This window comes from Xenopus tropicalis, chromosome 1 (assembly GCF_000004195.4).
Source record: "Xenopus tropicalis strain Nigerian chromosome 1, UCB_Xtro_10.0, whole genome shotgun sequence".
Taxonomy (NCBI): Eukaryota; Metazoa; Chordata; class Amphibia; order Anura; family Pipidae; genus Xenopus; species Xenopus tropicalis.
Window position 1 is genome coordinate 137883777 of NC_030677.2, and position 19984 is coordinate 137903760.

The window sequence follows — 19984 nt, forward strand, 5'->3', positions numbered from 1 at the left end:
CATCTTTTTTCAACCTAACTTAGTATGTTACTATGTAATATCTTAGTGTGATTTGGCATACAATTTAGCAATTTGCCCATTGCATGATCCAATTGCCAATTGGCTGCTTTAAGTATTTACAAAACCTTGTGGTCATTGTGTCCAGGAGTTAAACATCAATTAACAAACTAGAAAACACTGCTATAATATATTTACCTCCTTGTTAGAAAGCAGCAAGGTCTGCACTGGTTGTAGATGAGGAAACAGCACAATTTCCTCTATAATTCGCATTTCCGCATCTTGACTGACAGCCTTGTGCAGTATGCCTTTATCTGTATTAAACAAAATGTATTCAGGTTAAGTTTCATATTACATAATGGAAGGCTGTGGTTTTAAGTTCAAATCAAAGCAATTTCTGTGCAGAGTGTAAACTTTTTAAACTCTTTGCAGAAATTCAGCAAACTACTGAACTACAACTCTCAGAATGATGCAGCAGTTATGTCCTGCAACAGCTACTCGAACATGGGAACATGAGATTTTGTCATACCTGTACTGAGAAACATGATGTCGTAGCTATTGCCATCTAGTGCTTTTACCCTGTCCACCACAATCTGGGTATAAATGACATCTCGAAGCACAAGCTTTGGTTTGTTGCCGACTGGGCTCACCGAGTCATCCATTAGGGGGTGATCCTTAACAAACTGGAGAGTCATGTCCGGCAGATTAAGGGAGCTCGTGTAATTCATTGCTCTGGCTTCATTGTTAATGCACTAAAAAGAACAAAAAGGAAGGCCTGTAACCTGTACTTAAGCTGGGAGAGGATCACAGTGTTCCTTTCATAACACGCACACTGTACACATTGTCCTGCCTTCAAAACAAACCCAAACTCGCCATTAAGTTCAGAATATACTAGCACATTATTGCAGCATACATACAGTAGGGTTATTATACAGCTGCATTATGTCTCTGTGCTGCTTAATAAATGTGTTTTATATAGGCAGCCAGTAAAACAGAGTAAAGCTATTCTTTATCATTATGTACAAAAATGTTTTTGTGATTAAAGGGAAATAATAAATTTAGAGGTAAATTAGGATACACAGTAAATATTTTGACTCTAATTGCTAGCCTGGGACATTGCAGGAAAAATATGGCTCTGTTGAAATATAATAAAAATTACCTCAGGCTGGTGCATTTTTAGAGCAGAGGAGCACTGGCCCTGGGGTAATCTTCATTGAAGTGCCATAATATTCTGTGCACCATACTATTCTATTTTTATTTAACAATCCTATATTTTGTATTACAGCTTTAGTACAGCTTCACTTGTCTGCTAACTTGCTCAGATAGCTTTTTGTAAGAAAACCGCCATTATCCCCTTACTGATGAGCACTCTGCCTTAATCTAGCGAAGGGGAAGGCAACTTACTGCTCCAGGTCGGGGCTTAGGGACCTCTCCATTATAGCGCACCCACTTGGTGTTGGACTGTTCCACAGTGGCACTGTGCATGTATTTTCCTTTGGCAAACACCTCTTCCACAGTAGACACATTGTAAGCGCAAACAGCAGATAAACCAACATTGTTTCTTTGGAAAAAAAAAAAACACAAAAGGAAAATGTCTGTTAACAATAGCTAAACAGAGAGACCGGATATGTTACTTGTAGCTAGATCTACAGTATTAATACATCTTGTGACTGACAGTTTTGAGGATTATCTGCACAAAAACTGCTGCTTTATTCACGTATGTACACTAACAGCAATGCCAATTGTTCTTCAATGCCCTTAAAGGAGAAGGAAAGGTAAAAACTAAGTAAGCTTTATCAGAAAGGTCTATGTAAATACAGCCATAAGCACTCACAGAAACGCTGCACTGAGTGCTCTGTCAAAAGATTTGTTGTCTCTTTGTTTTCCTGTGCCAGAGACAAGCAGCTCTCCTCTCCTGTTCCCCCTCTCCCTCGAGAAAGAACTCCCTCCCCCCCTTAGAAATGTGGATCTGAGACAATCAGCTGGAAGCTTCCTCATAGTCTTATCAACTGATCATGTACACCGGTCTTGGCCTTGGTGCAGGAGTGAGGCATTATGGGAACTTTCTTTACAGAGCTCAGTGGGTTTTTTTCCTATGAGGCTTCTGATCATCTGAACAGGAGAAATACAGGGAGACTTAAGGGCACTATTGAGAGAACTGAAGGTATGCCTGCAGCTTGAGATTAACTCTTTATTAGCCTTTCCTTCTTCTTTAAATGCTACAAATAGAGAGCCCTGGTGTTAGCGTTGTATTCAGTGTTGTACTCTGTGCTGGGGGGGGGGGGGGGGGGGGTCGGGGGCAGTGACCCCAATAAATACTACAGTTGCTTTTGTACTTCCATATATGATGTCATTCATAGTACTGGCAGCAGACTTAACTCCTATTGGCTGTGTTTCCTGTCAGTCTGACACAGGACAGAGTGCTGCAAATCTAACCTAACAGTATGTTAGATTTGTGATATGCTGAGTCTCTTTGGTCAAATAGGAGACAAGTAAGGGCAAAGGCTGGATGTGATGATGTAAGTGTACAGGAAGTTCTCAGTGTGTCAGGTTCAAAAGAGGCCACTCCCATCCCTTCAGAAAACTGATGAGAGACAGAAGGACTGATTTAACAGGTATAAAAAGATTTTACAGTGGTCTTTGTACTTTTTTGTAAAATGGATTTTCTGACACGCTGAGAGCATTGTTGTTGGTTAATATTATTGGTTTAATAAGATTTGGACACTGAAGGTGAACAACCCCTTTAATTCATGACCTTAACATGGCAGTTTCATTTCTGACAGTAAACACACCAGTATGTGTTGGGAATATCTGTGCTGGCAAATTACTTCTCAGCCATCTCATGTACTGCACACACAGAAAAGGTTCTTCAAAATAACTTACAAGTGAGAGGTAAAAACGCCATAGATCTTTGGTTCTGACGAGTCAGAATGTTTAAGGATAAATACATCACTGACAACATTAAAAATCAAATTATTTTCGGATGAATGACAAATGAGTTTGGCTTTAAGAAATGAAGTCCATTTCTTTTGCAACGTCCTCAGCCCACCTTGGTCCCCCTGGAAATAAAAACAAATACATCATTAAAGATCACATGAATGCAGAATACATCTTTATATGTCTCATTCATTTTCCCCATTCGGTAAGTTCTGCAGAGAAACCTAATAAGAATATTGACATTGGTGCCCGAGGCTAAGAGAGATACTGATTAATATCATACAGAGCTGGCACAACCTTGACTTTTACTTATTCCCAATCCACAGGCACTTGAGGTTTATGGGTACATACAGGCATTCACTTTATAACAGAATACTAAACTACATTTAACATGTATAAGGTTCTCTCAGGTTCAGTGTAGGGCCAATAATGTTTATAAGCCTGTTTCTGCTGCAGACACCTGGAAAATTAGCGGTTTTGCTGTAAGTCAGGTACAAACCTCTATCTAAACCCACTTTCCGCTTCATAAAAGGTGATTACGGATTTATCTGTTGGCAGATAAAAAGCACCATTCTGTGTCAGTTGCAAGCATTAGCTTTCTACTCAGGTATGAATTTGGCAGCATAACCCTGTCTCTGAAAAACCCAAGGTCCCAATTATTCCAGAAACTAGATCCCATACAGTTAGGTGAAAACGCCTAGCAGAAGACGGATAAAAGCTCATTAGAAGCCTTTGAATAGGTGATCTAATAAATAATTATGATAAATATTATTTTTTCAGATAAGCTAAAATTTCAGTTGGCTGAAAAGCAAGAATCATTCTCAAAAGTTCACAAGCGTTCCAAGTAGCTTAACCTCCCCCCCCCCAAACAAAAAGCATTTTTAAAAAAGGACACCCTTTTTCTGAACACACAGGCATTTTGGCACCCACATGATTTCTCACTTGCAGGCAGGTGACAAAACACTCACAAATACTCTTCCATAGGCTAACCTTGTATTCACTCTGACCCTGCCAGTGTAATCGCATCATCACTCAAAATTGCAACAGTCCCCAATTTTCAAGAAATGACAATGTAGTTCTAAACTATAAAAAAATACATAAGATGTTCCAAAAGCATAATTCTTTACATACTGTGTAACAAAACTAATTAACTAATTATGTAATGATGGTATTATTTTAAGTTACCCTTTTCTCCATTGATTTTCTGACTCAAGGCAGAAGGAAGTCACCCGTATGAAACAAAACATTGCATCATGAAGTCACTGTGCCAGTCACTGAGTTACCAGAATAAAGGTTGCATGCAATGCAGACGCCTTCCCACAAACCTACAGCTTAAAACATCCGCTTTGGAAATATGCGCATTTCAGCATCTTTACCAACATAGGAATCCACTGTGTCTGCCCTTCAGCAGAATGAATGTAGTCACGTAATGGTAAATCCCAAATTGCTTATCACAGACCTGCTAAGAATGCACGGGCTTATTCAGTAATGCATATCTCCTACAAGCACCAATTATGAATTTTCATAATTACAAGGTTAATTACAAGGTACTGTTTTATTACTACAGAGAAAAAGGAAATCAATTTTAAAAATCTGAATTATTTGGTTAAAATGGAGTCTATGAGAGAAAGGCTTTCCGTAATTCTGAGCTTTCTGGATAACGGGTTTCTGGATAACAGATTCCATACCTGTGGTACATCAAGTACTGAAATTCAGAACCCACTGTAGTAAAGCAATTTATCACTGCACCCCAAATACATATAGGTCAAAAAGACTAAGCACTGTATGTAGGTATTATAAACAATGCACATTGCTGTAGTCAGAGTATGCTACTGAGGCCTACCCTGTGCAGCACATTTGGTCACAAGCACCAGCCCATGACTGCTATTGCAGATGATAGATACCAGAAATCAAGAAGGAATGTAATAGAACAAGAGGTAGCTAAGGATTGGTACTGCAGCACAGATAATATACACACAATACATCTAACATATTTGCATTTATCCATATAAAATGGGAGGTAAAGGTTGTTTACCTCCGAAAAACACAGTAATATAATAATTGTAATAATGACTATTCTGCTGTGGTGATTATAACAAGAGTTTAGATATGATTTATAGCAAATCTACTTTTCCTCTTATCTTTTGAGTTAAAAGACAATGTTCACTCTATGTTTAGAAAAGGAGGCATACATTGGTCTGTAGCATGGGAAGCGATTGTGACATATTGCTATATTGTGGCAACAAAGAAGGAAGCAAAACTACTTGATTCAGCGGTGTTTTCACAACATATATGCAGTTTTATGAAGCTTAAACTTTTACACAGGTCCATCAGTTTCAAAACTATCAAGTTATGTAAAAAAGGCACTACGTTTGTCCATATTTCAGATCCTTGAAAAGGTGTCATTACTTCTAAACACTGGTGTAACAAAAAAGTAGCAGGGGTAAAAGGGGGAGGGGGAGTTGCAGGTGACTTGTGATTTTCCATGAAAAATAGTAAGAGACCTGTGAATTTTGTGTAAATTGTGATTTAGTGGGGGGTGGGATAAATAACATTTTGCGGGGGGGGGGGGGGCCTCAGGCCCATGAAGTTGCACAACTGCCTCTGAAGCACTACCAACATGCTATGAGACATCTCAATATTACATCACAAAAGGCAGCAAGAGAACTATTATCACTAAGGGGAAGTAGCACCAAGAAGCCAGACACTGGGGTGGTACATACTGGCAATTCTCATCTAGAAACTGAAATTAAGCACAGTTTCAGCAGCACAGCCACTGAAGGAAGCCTAAACAAAGTTTGTCAACCACAATTTGACCAGAAATCCCAGCACAGTTACATCTATCTTTAGTGTTAAAGCAGACTAGGAGCTAAAGTCCATCAAGATAGGGGTTGAATTTTTAAAGAAATATTGGTCAATAAAAAATGTTCCTTGCTCTCCAAAACCAGCAGTTCCATTAAGAAAAAAAATTCCTCCAATAAGAGTTCCAGCTGATTTGTGTGTATAGTGCTCAATGTTCTTTCTTCCTGCAAATTGAGTTGGAAACCATTAACAGTTTTCCTAGTAAAATTACACAATTTCTGTAAGTTAACACTAAGATAATAACAGTGCTTGTCTGTATCATTGCTACTGGTGAACTTGCTCTTACATTCACATTTACATTTTTGCCAAACTTTTTTTTGTAGTGGAGTTTAGTGGGTTTAGATGACCTTAAACCAAGGATGATGACTGCGGCCTGGGTAGGTGAGGCCCTCTTTCCCCTACCCTACCGTACCATACTGCTGTTCTACACCCAAATGGCCCCAAGCTTAACCGCCTTCCAAACTGCTATAGTCCCTGCGTTGCCCTTATGGTAACCTGCCACTGCATTATATAAGAATCCCACAGTTGATAGTTGAAGTTTCCCAAAGCTATAAAAGGAGTAAGGATTAATGGATACTGCATCCTTGACTACCTTACATGGGTACATTTAGAATATTTGAGAGGTACAAAATTGAAAAAGTGGAAACAAGTTATTTGCCATTAAGAAGGAGACCTGTAAATACCATGCCAGATTCCATACTGTGAGCAGTTTTTCAGCCTAATCTGCCCCTACCAACTCCCATTAACTTGAATGAGAAATGCCTAAGAGTACTGGTGTTTTTTAGGTTTAAAATACTAAGTAGAACTTATTCTGGCTAAGAGGCCCAGGTGTGGGCTAGTCAGCTGCCTCCCAATTCAAGTGAAGAGAATGTGGTAGTGGCATTTTCAGACCGCCTTAGAGTGCAATTATTACTAAAATAAAAGTTGTTTAATTTCCAACAAGTATGAAGTATACTTTCTCTTTTTTCCTACAAGAATCCGTGCAGAAATTAGAAAATGGGGTCAGCTTAACATTAATAAAGAGTGACAGAAGGAGGCAGCTGAGCTCATTTTTTTTGTAGAGTGATGACAGCCCACTATGAATTTCTACCTGTCAACACCAGTTAAGACAAAAAGCACACTGTCAGAAGAATCCAGTAACACTTAAAGGAAATATGTGGCTGGGAAGCATGAGAGGCTGTTTTATAATGTTACAGAATTTGAATAGTATTTCACAGGTACAGTCAGACTGCTTTGATAAGTAATTTGCCATCAATAACCATTTGCAGTCATTGAACATGCAAATATTTATTAATATATGAACTGCTCGAGTTTATCTTCTACAGTGACATTACAGTTCCTGAGTCTCTTTCTGCTGTACTTTCACCGACTATAACAACACTCTTTCTGGCAGTATTAAGTCATTATTAAATGATTATCTTTGTTCAGGTAGAATATGCAGAGGAAGAGCCAAAGGACTACCACCCACATTCCTAACAAACACACTTCATAATTAAGCCTCCCCCACCCTATCTAACTACAGTGTCAGTACATACGGATTTGTAGGGATCAATACTTAATCACATCCAACTACTTGCATTGTAAGTCGTTATTAGATAATATGGGCAGTAGGAGCAATGTTTCATTCTAATATAAAGATGACATTCTGTAGAGAAATCAAACAGGGCAGTTTCTGGGCAAATAAAGACCTCTAAATCATTAAAGACTTATTGTTAAGTAATGCCTGCATCTATCCACAAACTATTTTGTTTTGTACAACCACAATAATCTGTAAGTGTCTGCTGCTGTAGGAAGCTGCAACATCAGGCTTAAAAGCAAAACCTTACAGCATGAAAGAACTTATACCTGTCCTGTCTTTGTTCTAATGCACAGTAAAGAAAACATCTCCAAAGACCTAGAGGCAAATCACAGTAAATTTTTCAGGAACATGAATGACGCAAAACAATAAACCACACACCTCTGCAAAAAATTCATGGAACTAGAAAAATGTGTATTTGCCCCTCACTGGAGATGCAGAAAAGCAGAAACTATGAGAGAATAAAGGTATACCTGGAGATTTTTTTTTAAAATGCATTAAAAAAAAGAAAGAAAGAAAAAGCAAAATGTGTTCATGAATATAAAAGAGCTATATTTTAGTGGATACTTTGTAATGGTTATCTGTCTTAATCCCTAAGGTGCTTTGCCTTTGCCGACAGGTATATAAATAACCAACACCCAGGAATGCCTGCCTGACTACAACAGAACAACTGACTAAAAAGTCAGGGTCCAAATAATTGTACAGCAGGTGGATCTCATACATTAGCAGAAACACTCAAAATGTATGAATTATGCATGACACATAATTAAATCTTTAAAACAACACTGGTGGGACATAGAATTGCTTATACTGAGGGCTTTCTTGCACCCTTTCAGTAAGACAAGTTGTGCATATTGTAGCTTATTTAGGCATATGTTCTTATGTTCATATGATCAAAATAAACTTCAGTTACACTATTTAAATTATTTACACTTTGTTTCCTTCAGTCTTGGAAGTCACAATCACAACAAGCAGGCAGGTGCCATTTTGTGGACAATCTTAAGGCAAATTGTGTATAACCCTAAAATCTTGTGTTTTCATCATCTAGGCGTGGCAGGCTATATATGATTGACAGCTCATATTTTTAAATACATTTAATACAGATATGGATGATTAATTAAAAAAGAGAGTTTGGGTTTCATGTTTAAATTTGCAAAGGACTTTTATTATATTTCTTTTTATGTGTGAGTGACAGGTCCCCTTTAGTAACATCAATGATACAAGTATTGCCACAATAGGTCTCTTACCTTGCACACTCGGGCTACTCTTGGAATTAGAAGCTTACTAAAAAATTCATATTCAACTGACACTTCAGTGAAGAAAAAATACACTTTATCATCATCTCCCTCTGGATTGTTTGCAGGAGCTCTGATCACATCAGCATACACAAAGCTTGGCTCTGCATAAAGTAAAATAGAAAAGTACTTAGTACAGCACTCACGACAGGTCATAAGCACAAAGTCTTTTTGCAATGAAGCTCAGTCCAAGGGTATATTTGGTGGGCAAATATACAAATAAAGAAATATTTCTGAAAGGACTATTAGGGTGTTTCACCAGCTTAAATGTGGGTTTTATATACAGTACATTCATGTTTGCTTTACCAAGCAGCATTTATTTACATGGTTTATCGGTTTGTTCCTATAACCAGCTATACTACCCTTGCATAGTTCACAGAGTAAATCAGTTTATTGCAAGGTGTGTATTCCAGAATTTACCATTAGTTTTGACTTTGGAGTTTCATATCCAGTGTTGGCTCCTACTTCACAAACTAAGTCCAGAATTTTCCCTATACCTGATTACACCCTGCTTCAATTTGGCTTGTTTTTTTTTTTTTCTTTGTGACAATTTGTCACAACAACCTGCTTGTCACAACCTCAGTCTGTATGTCTTTGCCTGCCCATTTTTTCATTTGTCTGCTCCTGCCTTCTGGTCTCCTTGCTAATCTCGCCTGGTGTCAATCCATGACTGCTTCTCATTCCCGAAGTCGCCTGCTGTATCTCACCCACTTATCAAGCCCCACCTGTTCCCTTTTTTCTGTTTCTCTGGCATGTCTGTGGCTCACTATGCTTTGGCCTATCTTTGGCTTCTTTCCAGACTATATGTATTGCACCCAAGCTATACAAACAGTTAAGATCCAAGATATTCTCTAGTGTATTTACAGTCATGAATGATAGCCTGAGGGCTCACATGCAAGTTTGTTCTATGGCTGCTTCCCCTCACACATATGCACGCCATTCCCGGCAGCAGAGCCGTAACTCAGTCCAGATGTCTTGTGTAAGGTAGAGTACATGCATTCTATCATTTTAATTAGATCCCTCTGAAATGAAATCTTCCAGTTACATTCATTTTTAGTAACTTACCATTAAGCCAAGGCACAGCATATTCTGTTCTTAATTGACTTTGAGAAGAGTGTCGAAATATAATAGGCTCGCTTCCCAGGAAATTAAAGGAGGTCCCAGAATAAAGTTCTCCATCTAAGAAAGAGATATGCAAGTTTTATATTGGAGTGGGAATAAATAACTACATTTTTAACAATCTGGATAGCATCAACACTCATAACAGTATTTATGGCAGTACATAATGCAAACTTGCAACATTTATTAGCTACAAATTAATAGCAACCAATGCATTATTTAAAAGAAAGTAAAGTTTCAGGTGGAGAATTTCTGATACACAGGTTTCCAGAAATACCCTGCCCCTGGCACAAAGTTTATATTTAGGAAGGTAACACTGTGCAGACAGGGAGGAGAGCTACAAAACTATCACTGCCATCATAACCGAATAACTTGGCAGGCTCTCATCTGTTTCCATCTAAAAACACTTATCTTATAGATGTTAATACTGGAAACATTCACTGGTACAAGACCTACTTACCAACCATGACAGAAATGTAGCTTTGTGCAGGATCAAAGGGGCATCTGCCTTTACCATCTTCATTTCTACCCAACAACCGAAAGTCAGTTAAGTTCTACAAACAATATAATGCACCAGATCAATAAGGGAATATATGAAGACAAACAAAGCAGATAATGAGAGAAAATATACTCATGGCTATGCCATACTCATACAATGCAATTACACTGGTCCATGAACCAATTTGCTACTCAACCCATGGTCATGTACCTTACCTGGAAATATTCTTAGGTGTGTATGTATTAACATTGGAGACAAACATAAGCGGTTATCGGTTACCTATAGCAACCAATCAGATCTTTTCTTTTGTTTTCTAACTTGTAGGTGACTGTTCAAGTCTAATTGCTGATTGGTTGCTATGGGCAACATCACTGGTGATGTTTGTCACCAATGTTAATAAATATGCCCCTAAGTGTAATGGTCCACAAGGAGACTTCAGTCCATGGAAGGGGACAAATCACCCCCTGCTCAAAGTGTAAAGGAATTGTCGGATCTTTTTCAATAAATACTTTTTCTTTTTGCAAAGTCCCTGTGTGTGCAGCCCTCTGTTTCTTTATATTTTATTAAATATTATATATATATATATATATATATATATATATATATATATATATATATATATATATATATATATAGATAGATATTTAAAGCACGCAAGCAGGTGGCACTCCCCAACAACTCCTTTACACTTTGAGTAGGGGGTGATATTTTTCCATGAAGAAGAGCACCGTTAGTGCTCGAAGCGTCGGATCTTTTTCAATAAATACTTTTTCTTTTTGCAAAGTCCCTGTGTGTGCGGCCCTCTGTTTCTTTATAATTTCTTTAAAATATTAACGAAGTAAGTAGTGCCTATAGTGCAGTATAAAGTGAGCATACAAAACTAGAAAGAATATGCCACACACACAGGTCTTAGATGCAAAAAACAAAAACATTTTTAATTGGATCAAGGACTGACGTTTCGGCCGCACAAGCAGCCTTTATCAAAGTGCAGATGTGGCAATCAAACCCCCCTGATAAACCCAGCAGTGACTCTATGATGTCATCAAGACTTGCCACTGCTGGGTTTATCAGGGGGGTTTGATTGCCACATCTGCACTTTGAGAAAGGCTGCTTGTGCGGCCGAAACGTCAGTCCTTGATCCAATTAAATTTTTTGTTTTTTGCATCTAAGACCTGTGTGTGCGGCATATATATATATATATGCACACACTTATAGGGATTAAAACCTGGGTGCAAATCAGATAAACAATGTAAATATGTAAAAAATGCTGATGCACACCAGGAAAATGTAATAAAAAAAAGATACTTATTTTATTTAGATCGACGTTTCGGTCCTCGCCCTTGATACAGGTCCCGGGTGAGGAATAAAATAAGTATCTTTTTTTGATTACATTTTCCTGGTGTGCATCAGCATTTTTTACATATATATTTGTAAAAGAAGAAGAGTACAGTCAGTACTCGAAATTTTTTCACTAATCATTAAGTCCTTGTGCGTGCGGCTCTCTGTCCTTATATTTCCTCATTTTGCCAGCACCCAAGGCATTTGAGCCTTTGTAGGGTGTGCTCCACTCTTCCTTTTGTGACAATCTAAGCAAAGGAGCACATAACATTTTGGTAGCATGACGACCCCAAGTTCAGCAAAATTATATATTTTTTTTGCTCGAGGTTCTTATATTTATTAGTGTAAAATTGAATTTCAAATAATGTAATAAGAAAAAGACATAGCATTGTGCATTGTCTACACCATTGCAAATCTAGTAATGAAACACACCAGTGTTAGGGAAGGCCAGCGCTGAAGGAAAGAAAACTGAAAGGGTCCCATTGTATAACCACAGAGGAGATCATGTAGATGGCCTCTGGAGGGATGTACACAATTAGCAGAGCTATCATGATGCATAACAGCAGAGATATTTTGGATCCCTTTGCTCTTCATGCTACCTTATGTTACCCATGATCCCAGTTATGTACTGCCATCCTCCCATTAAGAGTAATTGTTTAATGAGCCCATAAAGAATGAGAAGTTGTGCAGAGCAAATATCAGTGCCACCAACCAAATAGTCGCAGGTAGGCTGGAAGGCATTGGTTCCGCAGACATACAGAGTCTTGTCATTTAGAGGCTGGATTACTCGAATGTAGTTGAGACACTCAGTCTGCAAGAGAGCATAAAACACATCAGCAATGCACTGCCCAAGGTATTTGTAAACTAGCCCTTAGAGATACAAGCAATCTGACCCCAAGAATATGAAGGAGTAAAATATATTATTTTTCATTATATTACATGAAATAGAAGACAAAAGCAAACACAAAAGGGACCAGAACTCCTGATAAAGAAGGTGCTAGCTGGTTGCTACAATTTATTAAATTAATATTAAATAAACCGAGTAGGCTTGTTTTGCCTCCAATAAGGATTAATTATATCTTAATTGGGATCAAGTACAAGGTGCTGTTTTATTATTACAGAGAAAAAAGAAAATTATTTTTAAAAATTAGAATTATTTGCTTATAATGGAGTCTATGGGAGATGGCCTTTCCATAATTCAGAACTTTCTGGATAATAGGTTTCCAGATAAGGGATCCCATACCTGTACTTAAAATGACGCAACAAATACATTTCCTGCACCTTTTCACCAAATATACAGCATGTAAAAGCCCTAGGGGCTCATTAAAGCATAGTTGGACTAAAACACGTCTGTACCACAGGTTTCAATAGTTCCCATTCCCATGTACAGAGATTATATGTTCTTGTTTTATCCTAAATATTAAAATACTGAATAGAAAAAAAATTAGCTACTTTAAATTGAAATCAGGGGAAATGTTTAGGATACCTAATTAAGGTATCAATTGTAATACTTAATAGAGATAAAGCCCTGGTTATAGATACTGGCTTCATTAACACTTAAGCACTAAGTACAAGAAACGTTTTTTAAATTATTAATCTGTTCCGTTCTTGACTGCTAAAGGGCTATGATTGCTTTGGGCTGGTACAGAAGCCCAAAACATAATTAACATTTCTTTCCTACTTCTTTAATTAAGCTTTAGTTCTCCTTTAAAGTTAGCATAAATCACTGCTGGTGGTGAAACAATCCTATTAGACTGTCTTCATGTTTAAATGTATTTTAGTAGCCTTAAATAGCATCTCTACACAAAAACAATTTTTGCAGTATTTGTCTGCCTTTTTCAGTTTCCAGTTTCTGACTTTTTAAATGACAGTATGCCACTTGTTCAACATGAGTTTAATGGATAGAGGTTGTGCAGAACATATTTTTTGACTATTGTTCAAGTATTATTCATTTAAATTTAAGTAGCAGGACAGCTAAACAGAGATAATGCAGCTACTCCATGTTTGATCCTTGCAAGGCAGACAGTCAGATTCCCAGTGTACAAATAATCTCCCTACATAATGGACTCCTTCTAAGGGCTCTGGCACTCGGGGAGATTAGTTGCCCGCGACAAATTTCCCTGTTCGCGGGCGACTAATCTGATGGCACACGCGGCGGCGCGATTTAGGCAAATCGCCGAAAATGCCTCGCGAGGCAACTTCGGCGATTTGCCTAAATCGCCTGCGCAGTGTGTGCCATCCCACCGGCAACTTATATTTTCGCCGGTGGGATGGCAATTCGGGGAGATTAGTCGCCCGCGAACAGGGAGATTTGTCGCGGGCGACTAATCTCCCCGTGTGCCAGAGCCCTAACAAAACAGTCACCAGAAAGGGGAAGGGACAGCATGGTATACTTGTAATCTAATTATCTACCTTTCAAGAACAAACATGGAGTAGCTTTAAATTTTCCTGTTTAGCTGAAGAAAAAAAATAGATATTTCCTAATTAAAACAATCATAAAAAGTATGTTCAGCACAAGTCCTATTCACTCAATTCAAAGTAGCGAAAGTCAATTTTCCTTCAGTTAATTACAAAGATCAGGTTATTACTCTTTGGGGCATATTTATAGTGTGTAAGCCAACATCACAAGTGATGTTGCCCACAGCAACAAATTAGCAATTAAATTTGAACAGTCACCTACAAGCTGGAAAACAAAATCAAAGATCTGATTGGTTGCTATAGGCAATATCACCAGTGATGCAAGCTTACACACTATAATAAATATATCCCTTAGTATTGATTACTTTTACAAATAAAGGCATTTATAATATTTAATTAATGTTGAACATTTCTTAGAACTGAGTTATTCCATTATGGAAGAAAGTTTTTGGGTTGAAGACTCATCTAAGGTATAGTGTTCCACATTACGGTAAGATTCCATACACTGAAAAACCAAGGTCCCAAGCCGGCATTGGCATTTATCTTTTTACAACAGCAGTTCCCAAAGGATAAAATAAATTACATTTGGACAGAAAGAATAAAAACCATTTACATTGATATTGAAATCATAAAGTACCTGCTTAGACTTGCCTTTCCATGCACACTCGTTATTTTTTTCGTCAGAGACTTTCCAGTAAGCCTAAAGGGGAGAAAAGTGGAAGTTATACAACAAATGGAAACAAGAGAGGGTAACTAGTGCTTAGGTGCCAGCTCCCTTGTGGAAAGCTTTTCATACTATTATTTATACTGTATAGATAATAAGAAATGTGAGGTATAGGGAAATGTGAGAGAGCGTATAGGAAATAAGATGCAGTCAAATAACTCCCAAACCAAAGAACTTGCAATATGCTACACTTGGCACAAGTCACGGCACCCTAAGAAGAGTATAAGCAAGGCTTATACACAACTGACTGTGTGTTTCCATGTTATTATCACAGCATGCATTTACCCATAGAGATACAAAAATAGAATCCATATTCATATGCAGAATAATTGTACATGATATTTGCTCACTTTAAAAGATAAACTTATAACCACTGTTACATGAGTGGGCAATTTTCCACAAAATGAGTGTAACCTGTAAAGCTGAAACATAATCTATGGTGCATGCATGCTGGTACTTAATTATCGGCACTGCAGGCTTTATGACATATAGCATGAACATGGTTAATTAGTAATATCATTTAACTCTAAACATCTCTCTCTTATCTTCTATGCTATGCATGTAAGCCCTCACTGATGCTAATGAGCTTAATTATAAAAATGACATATAAGTTTTAGAGTTTAATTGTTTGATAACAATTAATTATATTTAAATGGATATAGAGCTCCTTCCAGAACTGACCTCATGTAGCTTCTCTGCAACATTCAGTGAACTAACAGCAAAAATGGCTTCTCTGGCGCCAACATAAAGAACATCCTTTTCTTCACTAAGCAATAAAGTGGAATAATTGGAAATGCCCGACACATGAAAATGCATCAAATTGGTTTCTGGAGAAAAAGAAACAATGTATTTGTTAAAATAACTAGTTAATGCCATATTACTAGGCATGCAAAAGAAGTACAATTAAACACACCAAAAATGAATCATCTAGCCTAGTAAGATAACTCAGGTCAGCTCACTGCTTTTATGCTTGATATTGTTATCTCATATAGCTAATTATATTAGAGGATATAGGAGTGGAAGAGTTCATTTTAATTTTGCACTTTCTTGCTTCATTATATGTTACTATCAGCCAGTGTCCTATCAATATTGTCCAGATTGCAGAGGTGAGTATCAGATTGTCCAAAATGCAGAGGTGAAAACAAACCACACAGTTGGGAGATGGAGAGACTAATTTTTAGCTGTACCCACTATAAAAAAATTTGCTTAAAATTAACTTATATGCTAAGTTATACACATGAATAGAAAGTAATTAACCACATTAAGAAATTGGAAAATTGCCCTTTAAAGAATTAAGGGCCACCTCCTGGGGTCATAGTGCACAGAAACAAGCCAAGGCACACATACATGCTAGACAACATAAGACAATTAATGGACAGAGTTCTGCCTTTTGCTTCCACACTTCTTCCTGTTACAGCTAGGGGTATATTTATCATGCTCTGTAAAAAGTGGAGTTAAACATTACCGGAGATGTCGCTCAAAGAAGCCAATCCGATGCTTTGCTTTGGTTTTCGAACTGTTGAAAATCTAATTGCTGATTTGTTGCACAGTGCAACATCAGGGTAATGCTACACTCCACTTTTTACACAGCATGATAAATATACCCCTTAGAGTTGCATTATTTCTGGTCATGTGATCTCTGAGGCAGCACACAGTCCATCAAATCATGGATGAAGGGAAAGTATGTAAACGGGCAAAATTCAATGACATATATATTCCTGTTTGGTAAGATTCTTTAATAGGTCACTTAACATAATATAAACTGTTGGTTAAGTATTCATTCTGGGGGTAAAGTTTTCCTTTAAAGGGTCTATGCTTGCCACAGTACTTGTACTGCACTGGCAGTCAAGTCCAAGGGCAATGGGCAGGCGAGTCCCAGGGGCATGCCAGGAGACTCACAGAGGTGGATGAAGAGCTCATTGTCCTATTTTGGATACTTTCAGCCAGTATCTAATTGTTGCTAGCAAGATGTCCAGCAGCAGCACAAAGAAAATGTTGCTTGCCATGAAATAACACAACACTAAAAAGTCAACTCAAAACACTGTCATGTAATTATTATGAACTAACAGAACACTAAGTGTCAACGCAAATCACTGGCTGTCGTATAATTATTGCACAAAGGTGCTACTTACTCAACGACACTTAAGTTTGTTAGTCTTTAATTAGCACGGATGTGGGTGTCCCTATACAAATCTAAAGCTAAGTGTGCAGCTGTAAAACCACTAGAGAAAAAACAAGCTCATAAGGAAAATTAAATGTTAGACAATGTACTTTGCTTAAAAATAGATACGGTTTACAGATACAGCTTATTGAAAAGCAAAGGGAAATTAAACCATTGGGCATGATGTTTAGCAATAATGCAGTAGACACAGATGCGCAATTAGGAATTTTAAAAGCAGTGACATTTTTATAGTGTTTCTTACGTAGCACAAGTAGGTCTTATAATATATCTGAGAGGTACTACCATGAAGAATGATCTCTTGATTAAACAAAGCAAGTATTCTGTCATTTGTATCACTGGCCTTCCAGAAATTCGAAGCTTTCTGGATAATGGAATTCCGAATAAGGGATCCCATTCATCTCATAACAAAGATAGCTGGGTCATGAAAACTGCTCTTATTTTAAAAGGCAGATGCAAGTAACCGTAGTGTAGAATACATAGGGGACATGAAATTGCTTAGGGTATTATGTATATCCCACAACTAAATTGCTTCAAACGAAATGGCATTTATACCTGTATTCATGTTTTTTACCATGTGATGCAACGGAAACAGAGAGCACATGGCTTTACCTCATGCTGCTCAGAGTATTTTCTTGTGCGCTGCTCTGTTCTTGTGGGGCAAAAGGTAGAAATGCAAAATGCAAATGCTTTCCATGGTTTATTATACAGTTTCAACGATTTTGGAAATTTGCATTACCAAAGCTGAAACCCCCAGCTTTCCAGGACAGTGGATACTTTTAGTTCTAGCACTGTTTGTACGTATGGGGATATAGAATCTAGTGCATTACCATGGGAGTTTTAAATATCCACAATTAGATTTTAAACATAACTGCCACACATTAAAACACAGAGATAATGGAGGCTTTAATTATGCAGCATTCTCCACAGACACACTAAATTATTTTCTAAAAATGGACAACAACAACAACTCTGTCTGATGGAAAAAAAATTAATCTAGTGTGACTAAAACTTGTATTCCCATAATGCATTTGGTATTGTAATCTGTTGGTGTGCCATTTTTGGCTTTTCCCAAATTACCAGTTGTACTTAGACCGATATATACAAATGAATAGTGCAAATGGTGCAAACCAGGGGACACTATTTAAAACTTCTATAATTGCCATCTATATGGGCAAATAAAAAAAAGTTGTTACCTTTAAGGTGCCATGTGATCCTCGGTGCTGGTCCAAATTCTGCAGCCCCAAATGCAGTACACAAGACCAAATAGAGAGCATTAAAAGCCACATTAAAAGCCATGCCCAAAAAGCTTTGTTCACTAAAAGTAAACCTGCAGCTCCACTTCGCATCAGGCAAATGAAGAGGCAGCCCCCGGCAGATGTGCGACAGTTAAGAGATTAGACTTTGCTAGCATGTGAGAGCCATTAGCTCAGGGAAGACAAAATTATCTGGCAAATGTGAAGAAACTCTGGCGGGTAATGTCTTTTAGAGTTCAAGACTTGAGCAGAAATCAACATCTGAAAGGGGAAAGAAAATAAGGAAGAGGATGTGGTTAACAGAATACATTACATAGCTAGACACTTTTTTTACTTTTATTAACAAAGACACTGTAAGAACAGTCATGTACTTTTTTGACACACATAAAATTTCCATTGCATTTCACAGCAGTTCACAGAGAGATATTGCAAAGTTAAAGTTAGTAAGTAATCTCTTGCCTTAGCCATAACCACAGCCATATACCCAGCATACAGTCTGTCACAGAAGTAATCAGCTTGAAAAAGGAACTAAAATGTTCTGAAAGCTTGCTATGGTTATCTTAGTTAGCCAATAAAGGTATTACCTTTATACCACTTATTTCAAAAGGGTTACCCTGTAAACAAGAAGTATCTAACAAATATCTAGTATTTGAGTAATCTGAATGCAGCAATGCATTGTGTAATGCTGTACAAAACTGACAGGACCAGTCATTTTAAAAGAAACCACCAATTATCCTGGCCCAAGGTGTTCTACAATTCCTGCCTTATAATCAACCCTTGATCTTCTGAACCATCACTGAGCATTTATCATTGACAATGAAGTCTAGATTTTACCACTTCTCTACAAAGTGTATAGAATCTTAAAAGGAGATTATTTTTTCGTTGGGCACTGACATGAGTAATTGTTGCTCTCCAGATAAAGACTTGGCAATGCAGATATCTTGATTTTTAATAAAGGGGCGGTGTATACCTTTATTCCTCGTGATCAAAATAAATATAATTTGTACAGAAAATACATTAGGCGTATTCTTTTAATTTGAAGAAATGTAATATTTTGATAATGTAAATGCGGTTTTCCAAAACCAAGTCGGCAACCCTTTCCCTTACTTTATTTTAAGACCCCCATTTGTAAAATTATTGTAAACAGCTGGGCAGCTTGCTACTGCCATATAAAGGATGAGGCGGCTACACAAGTAAGTTGACACAGTTTTGCTTTTTCATTAGAAACATAAATTTAAAACTGTATCTAGGTTAATGGGGAGGGTGAATAGGTATTTCTATCAAATATTTTAAAGAAACACAATAAAGGTCTGCTAAAAATATTATTAGGACCAAGTTTCTATTGAGATGAGAAACTCTGCCACATACAGGACTATAGCTCCGTAAGGAATAAACCTCACCAACAACAAGTAGACATTTATTAAATTTTTATAGCCCTGCAAAACAAATGTAATTAAAGTACAGTGTTACAGTGGTTTGCTAAAGTATTCACACCCCTTGGCATTTTTCGTGTTTTGTTGCCTCACAACCTGGAATTCAAATGGATTGTTTTGAGAGTTGCCCCATTTCATTTACAGAACATGCCTACAACTTTGAAGATGTATTTTTTTTTATTGTGAAGCAAACAACAAATAGGACAAAATAACAGAAAACTTCAGCGTACATAACTAGTCACCCCCCCTAAAGTCAGTACTTTGTAGAGTCACCTTTTGCGACAATTACAGCTGCAAGTCACTTTGGATAAGTCTCTATGAGCTTGCCACATCTTGCCACTAGGATTTTTG

At 37.5% G+C, this 19984-nt stretch overlaps 1 protein-coding gene across 2 annotated transcripts in view; it reads right to left on the reverse strand.

Annotated features, from left to right (window-relative positions):
- Window positions 1-19984, reverse strand: part of sema4d (semaphorin 4D) — a 79614-nt gene that overhangs the window by 13518 nt on the left and 46112 nt on the right. For both annotated transcript variants that reach the window (NM_001167998.1, XM_012958827.3), the window contains 11 exon segments: window positions 196-311; window positions 527-749; window positions 1402-1558; window positions 2881-3056; window positions 8620-8771; window positions 9733-9846; window positions 10247-10340; window positions 12336-12434; window positions 14679-14741; window positions 15447-15592; window positions 18141-18461. In NM_001167998.1, coding sequence (NP_001161470.1) covers window positions 196-311; window positions 527-749; window positions 1402-1558; window positions 2881-3056; window positions 8620-8771; window positions 9733-9846; window positions 10247-10340; window positions 12336-12434; window positions 14679-14741; window positions 15447-15592; window positions 18141-18243 — 1443 coding nt within the window. In that variant the 5' untranslated portion in view covers window positions 18244-18461.